This window comes from Abrus precatorius, unplaced genomic scaffold (genome assembly GCF_003935025.1).
Source record: "Abrus precatorius isolate BTA unplaced genomic scaffold, Abrus_2018 Scaffold7, whole genome shotgun sequence".
NCBI classification, from domain to species: Eukaryota; Viridiplantae; Streptophyta; class Magnoliopsida; order Fabales; family Fabaceae; genus Abrus; species Abrus precatorius.
The window spans coordinates 8,172,291-8,189,873 of NW_020874417.1; the positions used below are offsets into that span (position 1 = coordinate 8,172,291).

The 17,583-nt window shown below is 30.4% G+C and overlaps 1 protein-coding gene across 2 annotated transcripts; it reads left to right on the forward strand.

Moving 5' to 3' along the window:
- Window positions 1-9,330: 9,330 nt before the first annotated feature.
- LOC113871961 (STE20-like serine/threonine-protein kinase) lies at window positions 9,331-17,317 on the forward strand. Of its 2 annotated transcripts, XM_027509062.1 has the most exons (14): window positions 9,331-9,420; window positions 9,596-9,879; window positions 10,208-10,274; window positions 11,052-11,117; window positions 11,254-11,300; window positions 11,862-11,907; window positions 12,193-12,273; window positions 12,351-12,393; window positions 12,489-12,538; window positions 12,779-12,860; window positions 12,952-13,001; window positions 13,105-13,178; window positions 14,382-14,433; window positions 14,513-17,317. In XM_027509062.1, exons 2-14 carry the CDS (start codon window positions 9,776-9,778, stop codon window positions 17,021-17,023), a joined length of 3,273 nt encoding a protein of 1,090 aa, XP_027364863.1. In that variant the 5' UTR covers window positions 9,331-9,420; window positions 9,596-9,775; the 3' UTR covers window positions 17,024-17,317. The 2 variants fall into 2 exon arrangements, with proteins under 2 accessions (XP_027364863.1, XP_027364862.1); XM_027509061.1 differs by having other exon boundaries at window positions 9,383-9,879; window positions 14,513-17,313.
- Window positions 17,318-17,583: the final 266 nt, after the last annotated feature.

Consider the following 17,583-nt stretch of genomic DNA (forward strand, 5'->3'; position numbering starts at 1 on the left):
GGGTGTTTGGTGGATGAGGGTTTGGGGGCTGGTGGTACAGATGATACTGGTCTGGCATTGATTATTTGTGATGCTGTGAATGAGCCTTCAGAAAATGTGGAGAGGGGAGGCCCAATAGCAAGGCCTTGTCCGTTGCAAGAGGTGGGTAGAGATGGGTTGAATCTATCAGACCCGTTTGGATTAGACGCATTGATTTGGAAAAATCCAGAATCAAGGAGTAAGGAGACAATTGTGACAGCACAAATAGACCACTTTCAATCCAAAGCTTGTATTGAAAAAGAGAGGGTGAATGTGCGTGAATCCTTTCGAAGGACACACTCTGTGAAAGGTAGTCGAGGTGATGAAGGAGAAAACAGACATAAGAGTGCGGTTTCCATAGACCGCCGGGTAGCTAATGAAATTTTAGCTAATGCTTTCGAAGGTTCCTACAAATAGCATCCTTCTGATTCCATAATGGAGGTGGGGGAGCAATTGGCTGCTACAGATTATGATGATGAGGTAGTGATGTCGAGGTTAATAGACATTGGCAAGAAGGTTGGTATGGTCGTACATGGGAACGATGAGCAGGATCGAGAAAAATTAATTAAGATAAACGTACGCGACAGAATGATTGCGAATACACATGGGGTTCGCTTTGGTTTCAAATGAAGATTGACTCGTTTAATTGTCGAGAGTTGGGGAGCAAGGTGAAGCGATAGAATGTGGGTGAAATTGTTTGCTCTGAAGGTCTAGAGTTTTTGGTAATTCAAGAAACAAAACTTGAGACATGTAATCGCAATTTATGTGCACGTCTGTGGGGTTCTATGGATTTTGATTGGATTGCCTTACCCTTCGTTGGTAAAAGCGGGGGTATGCTTTCACTTTGGGATACATCCAAAGGTAAAATACTTTGCTCCTTTTCTGGTACTGGATTCCTGGGTGTTTGTTTGCAAGTATTGACTACTGGAAACTTATGTGTTATGGTGAATGTCTTATGGGATGATTTGCTCATGACAAGAAGGGGTTTTATCAAATTTATGTGGTGTATATTAGGTGACTTCAATGTTGTGCGACAGGTGAATGAGAGGAAGGGTTGTTAGGTAGACCATGGTATCTCTCAAATAGATGGCTTCAATTCTTTCATTCAGGAAATGGAGCTTGTGGATCTTCTACTTGTGGGTAAGAAATTTACATGGATAAGGGGGGATGCTTCTATGATGAGCAAGCTGAATAGAGTCCTTGTTTCTGGTTCCTGGATTGATTATTGGAGAGATGGTTTTATTCAGGTTCTGAGCAGAGATGTGTCTGATCATTGTCCCATTATTCTAAAGCACAAAGTGGTTAACTAGGGTCTGAAGTCATTTCGATTTAACAATTGTTGGCTAACTCATAAGGGAGTTGTGGAGGGTGATTTAAATACAATTGTGGGTGATTTAACATTTATGTGTTAACGAGGGGAGGCGACGAAATAAAATACACGCGCTTCAAATAGGGGAGAGATGTGTTGAAGAGGTTAACGAGATTAAAACAGGTGTGATGTCTTATTTTGCATATCATTTTAGTAGTAGAGGTTGGCTTCGACCTACTATTGATGTTAATGATTTACCGAGAGTCTCTATTCTACAGAATGAAGGACTTGTTAATGCTTTTTTGGAGGAAGGAGTGAGGAGGATGATTTTGGAATGTGAGGGAGATAAAAGCCCGGGGCCTGATGGTTTTAATTTTGTGTTCTTTAAGAGGTCTTAGAGAGTAATCAAGGGAGAAGTGATGAGTATGCTTGCTAAATTTTTTACAAATGGAAAACTACCGAAGTCTTTGTAATCCTACTTTATAGTATTTATGCCAAAAGTATCTTGTCCACAACAAACTACTGATTTTTTGCCTATCTCATTGCTCGATTGCCTTTATAAGACTGTTTCCAAGCTTCTAGAAAATAGGTTGAAAGGAGTTCTTGATTCAATAATTTCAGAACAACAATCAACCTTTATTCCAGGAAGGAACATGTTAGATAGTGTGCTTAGGTGGCTAATAAAACAGTAGATTATGTGCGGAGGCATAACAAGAGGTGTTTTTGTGTTAAAGCTTGATTATGAGAAGGCTTATGATTCGGTAGAGTGAGGATATCTTCTATTTATGTTACGTAACTTTGGATTTTCAAAAAAATGGGTCAGTTGGATAGAAGCTTGTATGTATGGGAGTAGCCTATCAGCTTTGATTAATGGTTGTCCTACATTGGAGGTTAATATTGGGCGGGACCTAAAATAGGGGGATCCTCTTGCCCCTTTTCTTTTTCTTGTGGCAGCGGAGGGGTTAGGAGTCCTTATGGGGAAGACAGTAGCATGTGAGTTGTTCTCTGATGTGAAGATTTGAGTTGGGGGACCAGATATTTTTTTGCTACAATTTGTGGATGACACATTGATTATGGGAGAGGCTTCAGTTCAGAATTTGTGGACTTTTAAAGCAGTATTGCGTAACTTTGAGTTAATTTCAGGTATGAAAATTAACTTTCATAAAAGTTGTATATTGGGGATTAATACTGCCGATGACTTTGAAAACTTGGCTGCAGAGTTCCTACATCGTAAGATTGGTAGCTTCCTATTAAAGTATCTTGGGTTACAGTTATGTGTTAACCCAAGGAAGCCTAGTGCATGGAAGGGTGTATTAGATGCTCTTAAAAAGATGTTGACGTCATGGAAGCATAGGTATTTATCGATTGGAGGCAGGGTGACTCTGATTAATGCCATTCTTAGTACTATGTTATTGTACTCGTTATCCTTTTTTAAGGCACTGAAGTCGATGATAAAGGAGATTGTCACTATCCAGCGAAGTTTTTTATGGAAAGTTGTTAAAGGATGGATCAAAAATCCCCTGGGTGAAATGGGAAACAGTTTGTAGACTGCGGAAAAATGGTGGCTTGGACATTAAGAATGTGCAGTGATTTAATTGGACACTTCTTGGTAAATAGTTGTGGCGAAGTGTTAATTGTTCTAGTTTATTGTGGGTGCGGGTGTTGAAAGCTAGATATGGCAGATTAGCTTCTATTATTCAGCGTCCACTAGTCCATAACAAATGTTTTTTGTGGTGACGTGATTTGCTAAATGTTATTCATCAAGAAAATTCATAGTTGAATGAGAAGTTGGATAGGAATGTGGGGACAAGTTTGCACACTCTTTTTTAGAGAGATAAGTGGGTAGGTGAAGTGCGATTGTATGAGGCATTTTCGTGATTGTTTGCGATGGCAAAGAATGTTGAATCTTGTGTATTGGAGAATGGTTTTCATGATGGCATTAGGTGAGTTTGGGATGTCAGTTGGCGAAGAGAACTCTTTCAACATGAGATTTCAAGCTTTAATATTTTGTTAGAGCTTGTTGCTGGAGTTACTATTAAAGTGCAACAAGAAGATAAATAGGTATAGAAGGCGGATTCTCCAGGTTGTTATTCAGTGCAATCTGTGTATTCATGACTATTTGAACTTTTTGGTGGTCCTAATAGTATAAATCAATGTACGGCAGACGCCTTGCAAAGGTTATGGAAAGGAAATGTCCATCTTAAATGTCTAGTATTTTCTTGGCAATTGTTATTGAATGCACTTCCTTGTAAAAGTTTGCTGATTGATCGTGGTATTCAAATTGATGATATAACTTGTTGCTTCTGTCATGATTTGCGGGAACTTCCAACTCATTTGTTTTTAACGTATTCACTTTCATCTCAAATCTGGTATTTTATGGCGTGTTGGCTTGGATTCTCACTAGTTTTGCCTTCAGATTTATCGACTCACTTACTTTCTTGGGTTGATGTTAGTTGCAATAAAAGAGAATGGATGCGTTTATTAATTATTTAGGTAAGTACAGTGTGGTCTTTGTAGTTACATAAAAATAGAATAGTGTTTTCTAACGGTGTTTTGAATGAGAAGAAAGTTATAGATTTTATTATTCTGAGGTCTTGAAAATGGCTATCACTTGTTAATAAGGAAGAAACTATTTTGTTAGCAGATTGGTATCTGAACCCACAAAATTGTTTCGGTCTTAACTTTACATAAGTATGTTTCTAGTTTTATTTTTTTGAATAAGTATTAGTTTTTTTCTCTATGTATAAGAGTTTTGAGTTTCCCTTGAACTCTCTCTAAAATATATATTTTGCTTAACAAAAAAAAATATTTTTTAATTAAAAAATTTAAAGTGGAATTTAATTAAAATGCATTGATGGAGAAAAAGATATTATGTCATCATTCAATCGTAAATTATTATAAAAGTTAATAAAGTCATACATTCTAATTAATTAATAATTTCAAAAAATTTATATTAATTTTTTTTACATTATTAAGTGACACATGTATATATAGTGTTTTGAATAATTTATCAAAACATTGAAGCAATGATCGTTGAAAAAATAATTCAAAATTAAAATATTTTTAAGAAAAAAACACATAATAAGTATGATACACTGATGTAATTGTCTATGTTGACAAAATAATATTTTATATGATATAATAAAAGAATAGTTTTTATACACTAGTAATATAAACTATTTTATAGTGATATCTAATTATATTTTATCACATTTTTTTACGTTATAGTAATTTTTAAATTTACTTAATTAAATTAAATCTTAAGAAAAATAATTGGTAGAAATTCTAAGTATTTTCTTACCACATGAAGCCATGCTCACGTTCTTTGCCTTGTCAAGCGTTTGTGCAAATTGTCAGCTTTCTCTATCAACCATTGCTGTTTCACTTGATTGCAACCAATAATTAGAATATAAAGGGTTTAGCGTTTACATGGGTCATATCACTAAATCAATAACTAATGATACAATAATTTTAAATAAAAGTTCAATACTAACGGAAGTTAACGACAAACGACTTGATATTTTTTTAGATTTAAATCTTTATGTATATAAATTTTTTTTAATAATAGACTTACCTATTATATCTAAATACATGATTTAGGTTAAATTTTAAATTCTACTATAATTAAGTATACGACTTAAGTCAAATTTGAATTTAAATTAGATAAAAAAAATAAAAATAAAAATATTATATCAGGTGATCAGAAAATGGTAAAATATTAGGCAATGTTATATGTAAAGGAAAAGAAGATAAATGGATTGGTTTTAGATTTATAAGAGTCAGAATCCCCAACTTTTATTACCCAAATAGTTGACAATTTCTTCGACTGCATAAGAAGAAGGCTAAATTCCTACAATCACCAACTTTTACACATGGTTTTGTTAAAACAGATTTAAGATTTGACTCAATTTTTAAAATTAAAAAAAATCATCTTAAATGAAGCTCTTTAGATTGAATAGAAAAAAAAAATTAGAGAACGATTTAAAAAAAATAAAGTTCCATTATTTATGTATGTCTAAAGTAATTTTTAATACAATATTAATTCTTTTTATATTAGTAAAATGTTTGTGATAAAATTAATTTTGTATTAGTTTTTTTAATATTTTAAGATATCAAAATTATTTATTAAATTATTATAATAAATTTTATTTAACATTTTTAATGCTAAACAATAGTTTGTGAACTTTTTAACAAATGAAAGAAAAAAAAGACAAAATATAAATTTAAAATGGATAAAAAAGACAAAGAAAACGATAAATAATATTTTTATGAAAAGAGATAAAGTTATAATAGATAGAATGAATGAATTTTTGTTAAAAACAATGTTTAATTAATTCTTAATAATATTAACTAATTATGATTTTTAATATTAAAAAAATATTATTATTAAATAAAAATATTTTTTGTCAACTTAAGGCACAAAGACTTGCCAACACAACTTCGTAGCTGTTTGCTTTATAGTCAAAATGTTGATGATTTTCATTTTAATTTTATATTTTAAGGTACAAAGACTTGCCATCACAAGTCACAACTTCGTGCTAGAAACGTTCCTATTGTCAGCAACCTCTTCTGTACTAAAACCAAGTAATTTTTTTTTTTATCATTTAATTTTCACCCTTTTCTTAATATTTTCTTTCTTTCTTTTAAAGAATGAGTCTTTGAGTTTGATTATTTAAAAATAAAATTAGTTATTTTCATTTTTAGTTCTCGTATATTAGTTTATGTGTATTTTTTATATTTTTAATTATTTATTTATATTTAATCTCTCTAATTTTTAATCATGCCAATTAAGTTTTTATTTTAAAATTTTATTCCAATAATTAATAAACCTCGGTTATACAGTATGTTTCTGATTAACTAGTAATACAATGATTCAAAATATATACATAATTAACCATTGAAAGATTAAACTTATGTATAGATTATTAAATTAATATTTTGTCCAAAACTATTCGAACTTGAATAACTTTTTGAATATTTTTTAATCATTTTCATCATAAAAGTTTATTTGATATTAATTTGGCTATTGAAAAAACTGTGATATTACACAACTTTTTAAATAATATTAAAATTATCAAGTTTTTAAATTATTATAAATTAAAGTATAGATTATTTTTTATATTTCAATCTTGGACAATCTTAACATCATAAGAATTTATTAAAAGCCTAAATTAATATTAACTGAATATTTAAGATTCTGAAGAACATCATAGGATTAACGTTTATTTTATATACAAAGATATATTATTTTTCATATTAAAATATTCAGTTTATAAATATACAAAATGAATGACTCACAAAATAAATTATTTATCCACCCTCTAAAAGGATTGATTTATACTATATATGGACTATAAGTACACATTAATACATAGTAAATTTTTTTATCAAATTCCATAAAATTTTATACTTTTTAAGTTTAAATGCATTTTAAATTTTTATAATATTTATTTTTTGTTTCTTAATTTTATTTTATTCCTCGTAAAGTTTTAAAATAGTCCTATAACTACTTAAAAAGTATGTATCTAATCACGCTATGTCAATTACTATTTTGAAATTACATAGAATGTGAGATATATATATATATATATATATATATATATATATATATATATATTTATATTTACATTTATATTTATATAAATGTCGCATTATTAATAAATAATTTTTAAAAATTATATTTATGACAATGGAACTAATGTGTTTTTGAACGATTAAAATTAAAATTATTAAAAGGATTAACAATGTATTTTTATAACTTCATTCTCACATTAAAACAAATTTTAAACAATTAAGATAAATATTTTTATTTCATTTTATTCTACTAATTAATTTTATAGTATTCCTAACAAATTTTAAATTTTAAGTTGATTAAATATTTAATTTTAATAAAGTTTCTTCTATTCACTAATATTATTATGATTTAAATAATATTTTGGTCTTATGATTTTTTTTTCAGTCTCTACACAAAAAAAAATTGTAAACAAGTACTTAAATCAAAAAATATTTTCAAAATAACTTACAATTAAAATTTGTTATATGTCATTATTTTGCTGTTAAATATTTTTATTTGATTCTTATATATGACAATTTTTTTCAGAATAGTCCTTATAACAAAAATATTTAAACTATAAAGATTAAAATAAAAATAAAATATTATAAATTGGGATAATAATGAAAAAAATGTGTTATGTATATAAACTAAAATAAAAAAGGGTTATATTGAGAAATCAAAATATAACTCGTTGCCAAAACAAGTTGCAATTCATTACAAGTTATAAAAAATAATTTACTAACTTTAAATAATATAAATATAAGTTAATATAATTCTGAAAAATACTATGAGAAGTTGAGTGTTTAGTTAAAATTATTTTTATGTTATACTTTTATTATTTTTATATAAATATATTGAAATTAAGATACGGTGGTGGTTCAAAATATAAGCAAACTATAAACTAATAATAGTTTTTGATAAAATAAAAAATATTAAATAAAATCAACTAATTTTCTGAACTAGTGTAATATAGTTATTTTTATTATAATTTTGATACTTTTTTAAAATTAAAATTATATATTTATTTTTAAAATTAATATCAAAATTTAATATAATTTTTTCTATTAATCAATATAAAATTTTAATTTTAATAGAAGCTAACGCTTAAATAATTGTATTTAAGTCTCTTATAAAATAACTCGTCCACCATATATTAAACAAATATAATTATATATTTTAACTTATAAGATGAAGGAATAAAACTAAAAAAGAAATTATTATTATTTTCTCAATTAAAAAATAATAATTTTGTTATTTAAAAATTAATTCATAATATTTTCTTGTAATATTTAATAATAAATGAAAGTAAAATATTTTTTATTTAAATAAATTTTTTTATCTTCTTATAATAATGTTATTAAATTATCTTTCATAATTTATCATTAATTATCATAATAATTTTTAACTTATATTTGATGATAATTTGTTTTTACTTCTATACATTTTTGTTTCATTATAATCGCTTTTTGAACTATTAATTTTGATTCTTATAATTTTTTTATATGAACGGAATTGAAAATTTTATTTCAAAAATCATCAATAAAAAATATATTATGAATAAAAATTAAATAAAAATATAAATATGAGATAACGGGTTCATAATACAATCGTTAAAGACTATTTTAATTTTTTTTTAATTTAGAAAGTTATATATAAATTTTTTCTATTTGAAAATAAAAAATAAGCTTTATATAAAAATTAAAATAATATTTAAAATTATTATTATTAAAATAAAAATAATTTTTCTAAAGTCAGAATATCTAATAATAATTTTTTTTAGATCATAAGCCAAACAAAGATTTTCCTCATAAAATTTCATCTTTTAAAAGGTAATATGTAATAATATTTTAAAGGTCAAAATAATTTATTGAACTCAATTGTATAATAATTTATACATTTATTACTTACATCATTTTTAATAAAATTAAATAATTCATTAATTTATCATAATCAATTTAATTCAAACAAGCCACTGATAACAAAATAAATTTAATCAAATTAATATAATTTTATTTTTATAATGCATTTAATGAATTTATATATTTTAAAATATTATATAGCTGTTATTTTAATACTTTGACTATGAGATAGTCATGAATTACGTTGTAATATAATTCTTCTTAACTTTTATATATCTTTTTAAAAATAATTTATTATCTTTTAAAATTAATGTGAAATAAATATATTAATTTTTCAAAAATAAGTGATAAGTTTTTTTAAAATAAATTAAACTAAAATTGCTTTTAATAAAAATATATTTGTCAACACATTAACAGTTTAAATTTAATTTGTATAAATGAAAAATTAAAAAACCAAAATACTGTAATATAACATCGTTCATAATCATGCATTAAATTACGGCAAGCCTCAACTACAATAGCCTTACAGTGTCACTGTTACACGCTTATCAATTAAAGTAACATTAAAGTGACAGCAACATGTCTGCTCTATATTTCTTTACTTGACTTTCTTGCCCTTTCTTCCCTTCTCTCTCGCACTACTTTCTCTGTGTCAAGTCATCAAACTCTCACTTTTCTTGGTATATTCTACTCTCTTTCACTCACTTCAATTTCTTGAGATGCTAGATTAGTGTCATTATAATTGTGGAATGTATTTTTACTCGTTTGTCATGTGAAAGTTGAAACCCCTCCATTCAATAGGCACCTAAGTTAGTCTCATATTTAATGCTATTGAAGCTATTGGCTTGTGTTCAGTTACAGCATTTGGAAGGAGCAAAAGGGTTGGTACCAGAAATTCACACACTCACAACATCAAAGCTTTTGTCATAAAACAAAAAAACCAAACTTTTCCTGAATTGGGTTCGTAGAAAATCAGGATCTGCTGCTTCAGTGCTTCACTGTTTTGTCTTCTAGCTTCTTCTGGAGTCTTCTTCCATGGAGAGTAGTAACAAGATGGAACACTATGAAGTGATAGAGCAAATTGGAAGAGGAAAACTTGGTTCAACCTTTCTTGTTCTGCACAAGACTGAGAAAAAGAGGTGAGACACTTTCCCTTTTATTTTTCTATGTCTGTTCTCTGTAATTGCTCAAACCATGCAACATGAACTCTTTAAGATCTTTTTTTGGACAAAATTGGACGCCCCAGAAAGAAATTTTCAATCTTTTTGGGATTTTAGTGGTCAATTGTTGGAAGAGGATTTAGCTTTTCACAATGGTCATTGAAGAATCGATTTTCAGTTCTGAAATGGACCACCCCAGAAAGGAAAATTCTGTTTTTGGGATTGAAAACCGTGCTAATTCTATAGCAGATTTGCTTTTCAGCTTCAGTTCTTATTCCTCTTCATGTTGATTTCATCTCTCTGGTAGGTATGTGCTGAAGAAGATTCGCCTGCCCAAGCAAGCAGACAAGTCCAAAGTGACAGCGCAACAAGAGGTTGGTGTAACAATTTAACAAACCCTTCCACTTAGTGCGTGTTTTCAGTGTCTTAATGCAATTATTTCTTTATTAGTATTATATTTTTTTCTTCTCTCTATCCTAGTTGATCGTGCAAGCTATTCTTTTATGCAAATTATCAACACTACTGTTTTGGTTCTCCTTTACTTTTAAATTTATATTGTTGCTGTTTTAGATTGGTTTTTAATCTGTCCCATTACCAAAGAATAAATTGTAAAAATTGATCTATTATTTTTACTTCTCAGTATATTTATCTTCCATGATGATCTATGAAAATGCCATAGCTGGCTATGCTTCATTCCTGCTTCAGATAAACCAGTCATCTCAATATGAGTTAGCTCCAGAAGCAACATTTCTGCTGCACAGAATCATAAAAGACTAAAACCTATACTTGTAAACTCAAATTGAGTTTACTTTCATTTGATGAAATCTTGTAGGTGCTGTGCTACTCATTATTCATTGCTGTCTTTTGAAGTACAGATTAAACTTATACTCTAGAGTAGAGGATATTTGATTTGTGAATTATATTATGATTACAAAATGTTTGAGACCATGCGATATGGCATTTTGTTGTAGTCAATCACCATCTGAATTTTGAAGCTATTTTTCTATAATTATAAGATAATGTTTTTAATAATAGTTTCACTGGTAAGAGATTCCTCTTCATGGTTTTGGATTTTCTTATAATTTATTTGTACCTTCTTAGTTCTGAGTCTTCTGACCAAAATATGGCAATTTCATGTCTCTTTGTTTCAGATGGACCTGATAGCAAAACTAAATTACCCTTATATTGTGGAGTACAAAGATGCTTGGCTGGAGAAGGTAAAGACGCAGTCTGTCTTTCCTTTTTTGTTTTTATAATTATTATTCATATTTTTATATAGAGATGAAAAACTAATTTTGGAGTTTTATAGAATGTATAGGCTTATTTGAATGTTCATATTTCAATGTTCTGCAGGAGGACTATATATGCATTATAACTGGCTATTGCGAAGGAGGTAACATGTAAGTACAGTAATATCTAATTGGATAATATACAAATTTCTATCTTATACCAAAGCTAAATTGAACTCTATTCTGAGTTCTACCTGAGTGAAAATGTTGTTTTATAACATCAATTACTAGACAGGACAAGTACTGAACTTTAGATATGTTCAATTTAATTTTAGTACATTGTTAAATAAACTCTTGACCTAGAGTGATGCCTAGGAGGAACCTTTATACATACTCTAGAATATGAGTGATTTGTAATACGTAATATGGACATTCATATAGTATTCTTGTTTGATTGATTAATTTTTTGCAATAACCTAAATGACCTTTCTATTTTAATCACATTTTCTTTTTGCTATTTATTTTAATCACATTTTATATTAAAAAGATTACATTCATAACATCAGTAACTTTAATCACATTCTAAGATTGAAATGAAATTCATTGGATAAAGGCTTTGTGATCCCGTGATTCTCATATTATGTGTGCACAGTACATTTATGTGACACTTGGAATCATTATAATCAGTTACTTAAAGTCTAAGTAATGGAATACTACATTCTTGTGGAGCAGGGCTGATAATATAAAGAAAGCTCGAGGATCTTTTTTCTCTGAGGAGGTAACTAATAAGATTTTATGTTCCATTTCTTAGTGTTTGTTTGGAGAGGGGACAATGGGAGGAAAGGGAAGGGTTTTAAGTAAATCTTACCTTTGGGGAGCTTTTCCAAATTAGAATTTATGGTGTAAGTACCCTTGACAACCCAACCCCACCACCCCCCTTCCCCAAAACAACAAGGGGAAGGCAATTTTTTACTTAACCTCTCATTTACCCATATGATTTCATTCTTCATGGATTCCTTCTGCTTATTCCTTACCTACTCTGCATTGCCGTTTTCACCTACAGAAAGTCTGCAAATGGATGACTCAATTGTTACTAGCTGTCGACTACCTTCACTCCAATCGGGTGCTCCACAGAGATGTTAAGGTATTACTTCTTCCTAAATCCTGGCACATAAAATTCTTACATTTTGTTGACATTTATGCTACTTCATTTAATTTCAGTGTTCCAACATATTCCTCACCAAAGAAAATAACATTCGGCTAGGTATGAAGGCATTATCCTTTGAATGCTCATTACTTTTGGCTTCCATGTACCATGTTCATTCTCTAAGGAAAATGTATATTGCATGGACAATGCAGGTGACTTTGGTCTTGCAAAGCTACTTATTACTGAAGACCTTTCTTCGCCGGTATAATATATATTAATGTCTTAGCATTTGTCTGCTGCCATCATCAAGAAACTTCTGTTCACTTGTTCCCCTGATAATGGATTGTCATGCCAACTAGTTGATGTTTTTCAACTAAAAATGGATAACTTCTACTTTGTTTCTTTAGACTTTGTATCATTAATGATAATGCTATCAGCTACTTAACTAAATCTAAGTATTGAAGCCTGTTTATTGTTTGCGCCCTTCTCATATCTTTTGTAGGTTGTTGGAACTCTAAAGTACATGTGTCCTGAGGTCCTTGCTGGTACACCTTATGGTCATAAATCTGATATGTGGTCACTTGGTAAGAATTACAAATGCCTGATTCTAATTGACGAAGTCATATGCCACGATATCTGACCTTGTGTAAGAGTGACATCTTTTTGTATGTAAAGGTTGCTGCATGTTTGAAATCGTTGCACATCAACCGGCATTTCGTGCTCCAGTAAGAACAAAACTGAACCAATCTATAAGAGTTTGATGTCATTACTGACAATTAAGTGTCTCCAATATAGTAAGTGAAATAACTTGATGATTGAATCAAACAGGACAGGAATGGACTTATCAACAAGATAAATAGATCTTCCATTTCTCCACTGCCAATTGTTTACTCTTCCACACTGTAAGTAATGTCTTCATGTGAGAATATCTACAAAGCATTTAGAATATATAGTGTATCTTAGAATATTCTGGAATATCTTTGGAAGATCTTATGTACCGAATTAGTCATCTAATGGAGGAAGCAATCGTACAAGTTGTTTCCTAATTTTATTATGTTTTTTCTTATTTAATTAGGGTTATTATTCTTATGTATTCGTGAGCTTGGGTTTGTAATAGTAATACTATCCCAATTCTTGACATAATTTATTTTTTGGAATATAAATAGAACCATATCAATCTCATATCTTTTTATTCATGGTTACGAATTTTGATTGGCGCAATATACACTAGCTTTACTACTTTAGTCTGATTCTCAATTTCTATGGCTGTGGTTGACACTCTGCTTCAGTTTAAAGTTTTAGGGACTCCTAATTTTCCGCTGATTTGAAGCTTCCAAATGCTTTTTGTGATGGGTTTGGAGAAATCTGGGCCTTGTTCTCCTAGTCCTTCAGCCTTGCATCTCTAGAGTTGTCTTTCCAACTATGGTTGTTGCTGACATTACTTTCAGAATTAGTTCTTTCAGTTTTGTTTGTAACAACTAACAACTAACAAGCTTTAGCTTCAAGGGGAGTATTAAAATATCAAGAAAATATCTCGGAATATATTTATGTGTCTTAGAATGTTTTATAATATCTCTGAATAAACATAGAAGTCCATAGTAGTGTTATGTATTCAATGGACATCTAATGCGAGATGCAATCTTGAGAGTTGTTTCTTAATTTTATTATGTTTTGTCATTTAATTATGGTTAGCGAATTTTATTTTACTAGCATGTGCAGTGTGCTTGGGCTTGTATTTGTAGTGCTACATCGGTACATAACCCATTTATTACTATAAATAGAATCGTTGGATTAGTATTTCGTATCAGATAGATACACTACATTTTATGCCATTACAACCTAAAATTGTACTATTCAAGATCCTTGTCCTCTCTTTTCCTCTTTCACTACCGGCACTTTATAATTTAAACACCGCAGTCACACTGCTATCTTGCCTTTTCCCACTTAAGCTATTGATCAATGATTTAAACATTTTTGTTAAAAGTTATTATATGCATTTAAGTCCAACAAAAGACTTCCAGTCAATCTCTGCTTTTCCTTTTAATATTCCATTGAAATGCTAAAACTGAAGCTAGAAGACTTAATATGTTAGTAATGTGTAACAGGAAACAACTTATCAAGAGCATGCTGAGGAAAAATCCAGAACATAGACCAACAGTGAGTTCAACTGAGCCTTTCTTGTGTGGTTCATTTGTAAGGAACTGCTCATTCTTACACTGTTTCTCTTTGTTGACAGGCAGCGGATTTATTAAGGCATCCTCATTTACAACCTTTTGTTCTACGCTGTCGTAATGCATCATCTGTTTTTCTACCAGTTCATCTTATAAGTAGTAACTCAAAGGATAAAACAAAAAACAAATCTAGTGGTGGCAATGACCACAGGGACAAAGAAGCTGAACTAGCAGGAATAGTAAATCATTTGGAGCGGGTTTATCCAATTGAGGGAAATGGAGATGTACAGACACGGCAACGGGCTGATGACAGCAAGCTAGCAGTGTCAACAAGCGCAGAAGACAACCCTGAGACTAAAATGGTTGATCCTACCAGCTACACTGTGGAATTTTCTACTAGTATTAGTGGCTCAAAAGATGGTTCAACAACATCTGAATCAACCATTTGCAGTGTGTGCAAGGAAGGAGACTTTAAAAATAGACTTTCAAGAGACACAGCTGACAGCGAGATCACTTCAACAAGTACACTGGATTCTGTGCATGAACAACAAGGATTTGCTGCTGAACATTTTCAGAAGTCATATGCAATTGACATAAATACAGCATTTAAAAATGTTGAAGATACTTTTTCCAACGAAGGTTTCAATAAAGATGAAGCACAGAATGAAGATGCCAAACCAGAGGACTCCAGTAAATCAATTATGTCCAGTGAAGACAGCAACAGTCATGATAAAGATGAGTACGTTGATGAGATCACATCAAAGAGGACACTAGATTCTGTACATGAAGAACTAGGATTTACCGCTGAACATTTTACGGAGTCAGATGTGATTGACACTAATGCAGTGACTACTGAAGTTGAAGATACATTATACAATGATGCTTTTGATCAAGCTGAAGCACAGAGAGAAGATGCCAAACCTGAGGACTCTGGTAACTCAATAAAGTCCAGTGAAAACAGCAGTAGTATTGATAAAGATGGGTTCACTAATGATATCACATCAAAGAGTATGCTAGATGTTGTGCATGAAGAACAAGAGTTTGCTGCTGAAATTTTTCAGGAATCAGATGTGATTGACATAAATGCAGTGACTACAAAAGTTGAAGATAAACTTTGCAATGAAGGTTTTGATAAAGCTAAAGGACCTGAGAGCTCCAGTGAATCAATAATGTCCAATAAAAACAGCAATGGTAATGATAAAGATGGGTCCATTGATGAGATTGGAACAAAGAGAACGCTGGATTCTGTGCATGAATATCAAGGTGCTGCTGAAAAATTTCAGATGTTCGAAGCAATTGACGAAAATGCAGTGAATACAAAAGTACAATTGACTAAAGGATCTGAGAGCTCCAGTGAATCAATAATGTCCAATGAAAACAGCAATGCTAATGATAAAGATGGGTCCATTGATGAGATTGCAACAAAGAGAAAGCTAGATTCTGTGCATGAATATCAAGGTGCTGCTGAACAATTTCAGATGTCTGAAGCAATTGACGAAAATGCAGTGAATACAAAAGTACAATTGACTAAAGGACCTGAGAGCTCCAGTGAATCAATAATGTCCAATGAAAACAGCAATGGTAATGATAAAGATGGGTCCATTGATGAGATTGCAACAAAGAGAACGCTAGATTCTGTGCATGAATATCAAGGTGCTGCTGAACAATTTCAGATGTCTGAAGCAATTGACAAAAATGCAGTGAATACGAAAGTTGAAGATAAACTTTTCAATGAAGGATTTGATGAGGCTCAAGTACATATGGAAAAAGCCAAACCTTTGAGCTCCAATGAATCAATGGTGTCCCTTGAAAACAGCAATGGTAATTATAAAGATGGGTCCATTGATGAGGTCCCATCAAATAAAACACTAGATTCTGTGCATGAAGAGCAAGGACTTACTGCTGAACATTTTCAGACATCCGAAGCAATTGACATAAATGCTGTGAATACAAAAGTTGAAGATATACTTTCCCATGAAGGTTTTGATAAAGCTGAAGCACATAGGAAAGATGCTAAACCTGAAGACTCCAGTAAATCAATGTCCAGTGAAGATAGCAACGATAATAATGAAGTTGGGTCCATAAATGAGGAGCCGATCGTAGATTCTGTTAACATTGAACACCACACTGAAACTAAAAGCTGCTTGAAGGAAAATGAAAATCCTGAAGCTTTTAGAGAAGACTTACACATGGACAGCTCGATTTCTGAGCGTAATGATACACTTCTAGGTGGGAATGAAGGCAGGGAAAACACACACATAATCGGTTGTTCCACACATCAAGATGACAATGCCGTTCTAGTTGATAAGCCACCAAATGGCATTTCAAGTGCACATATATCAGTAAGTGGTGATAAAACAAAGAGTTCGTTGGGTAATTCATGCCAGCAAAGAGCTGATGCTTTGGAATCTCTGCTCGAGTTATGCGCCCAACTACTTAAGCAAGGAAAGCTTGAAGAGCTTGCTGCTGTTCTAAAACCATTTGGAGAAGATGCTGTTTCTGTTTCATCCAGAGAAACAGCAATATGGCTAACAAAAAGCCTCATGACCTCACAAAAGTTTAATTCAGAAACTTAGTTTGTCAAAGTTTCTCATTGTTTATACATCATTGTAAGAAAGATGTGTATTTCCAAATATTATGAGTTTGTTCCTTGAGACTTTTGCTTGATTGAAGATTGGTGGCTGGAAAATAACGTCCTACAAATTCTTTCTTGGTAAATGGTTTATTGTAAATTGGATTAAATTATATTTGAAATGGTTGAATATTCATTGGTGTTTTTCTGTAAGCAATGGTAAATAAGGCCTCGAACTTGAGGTTTTATTTATTTGGTGGACTTGTTTAATAGATATGTTGATTCGCTTGGTTTTCTGGTTATTGCTTACATTTAATTATAATCATGTTACTATCTCTTTGCAGTCTTGTAAATTTTAAATCATTTGCAAACACTTTAGGGGGCTGTTTTGTTTCAGGAAACATTTTCTATTTTTATTCCTTTTCTGTTTTCAAATATTTGAACAAGAAACACTTCAGATTTTTTTTTTTGTTTTCACTGTTTCCTGTATAAATCTTAAAAAACAAGAAATAGAATGAAGATAAGGTGATAGTATTATATTTAAAAGTGAAAATAAAAAAATAA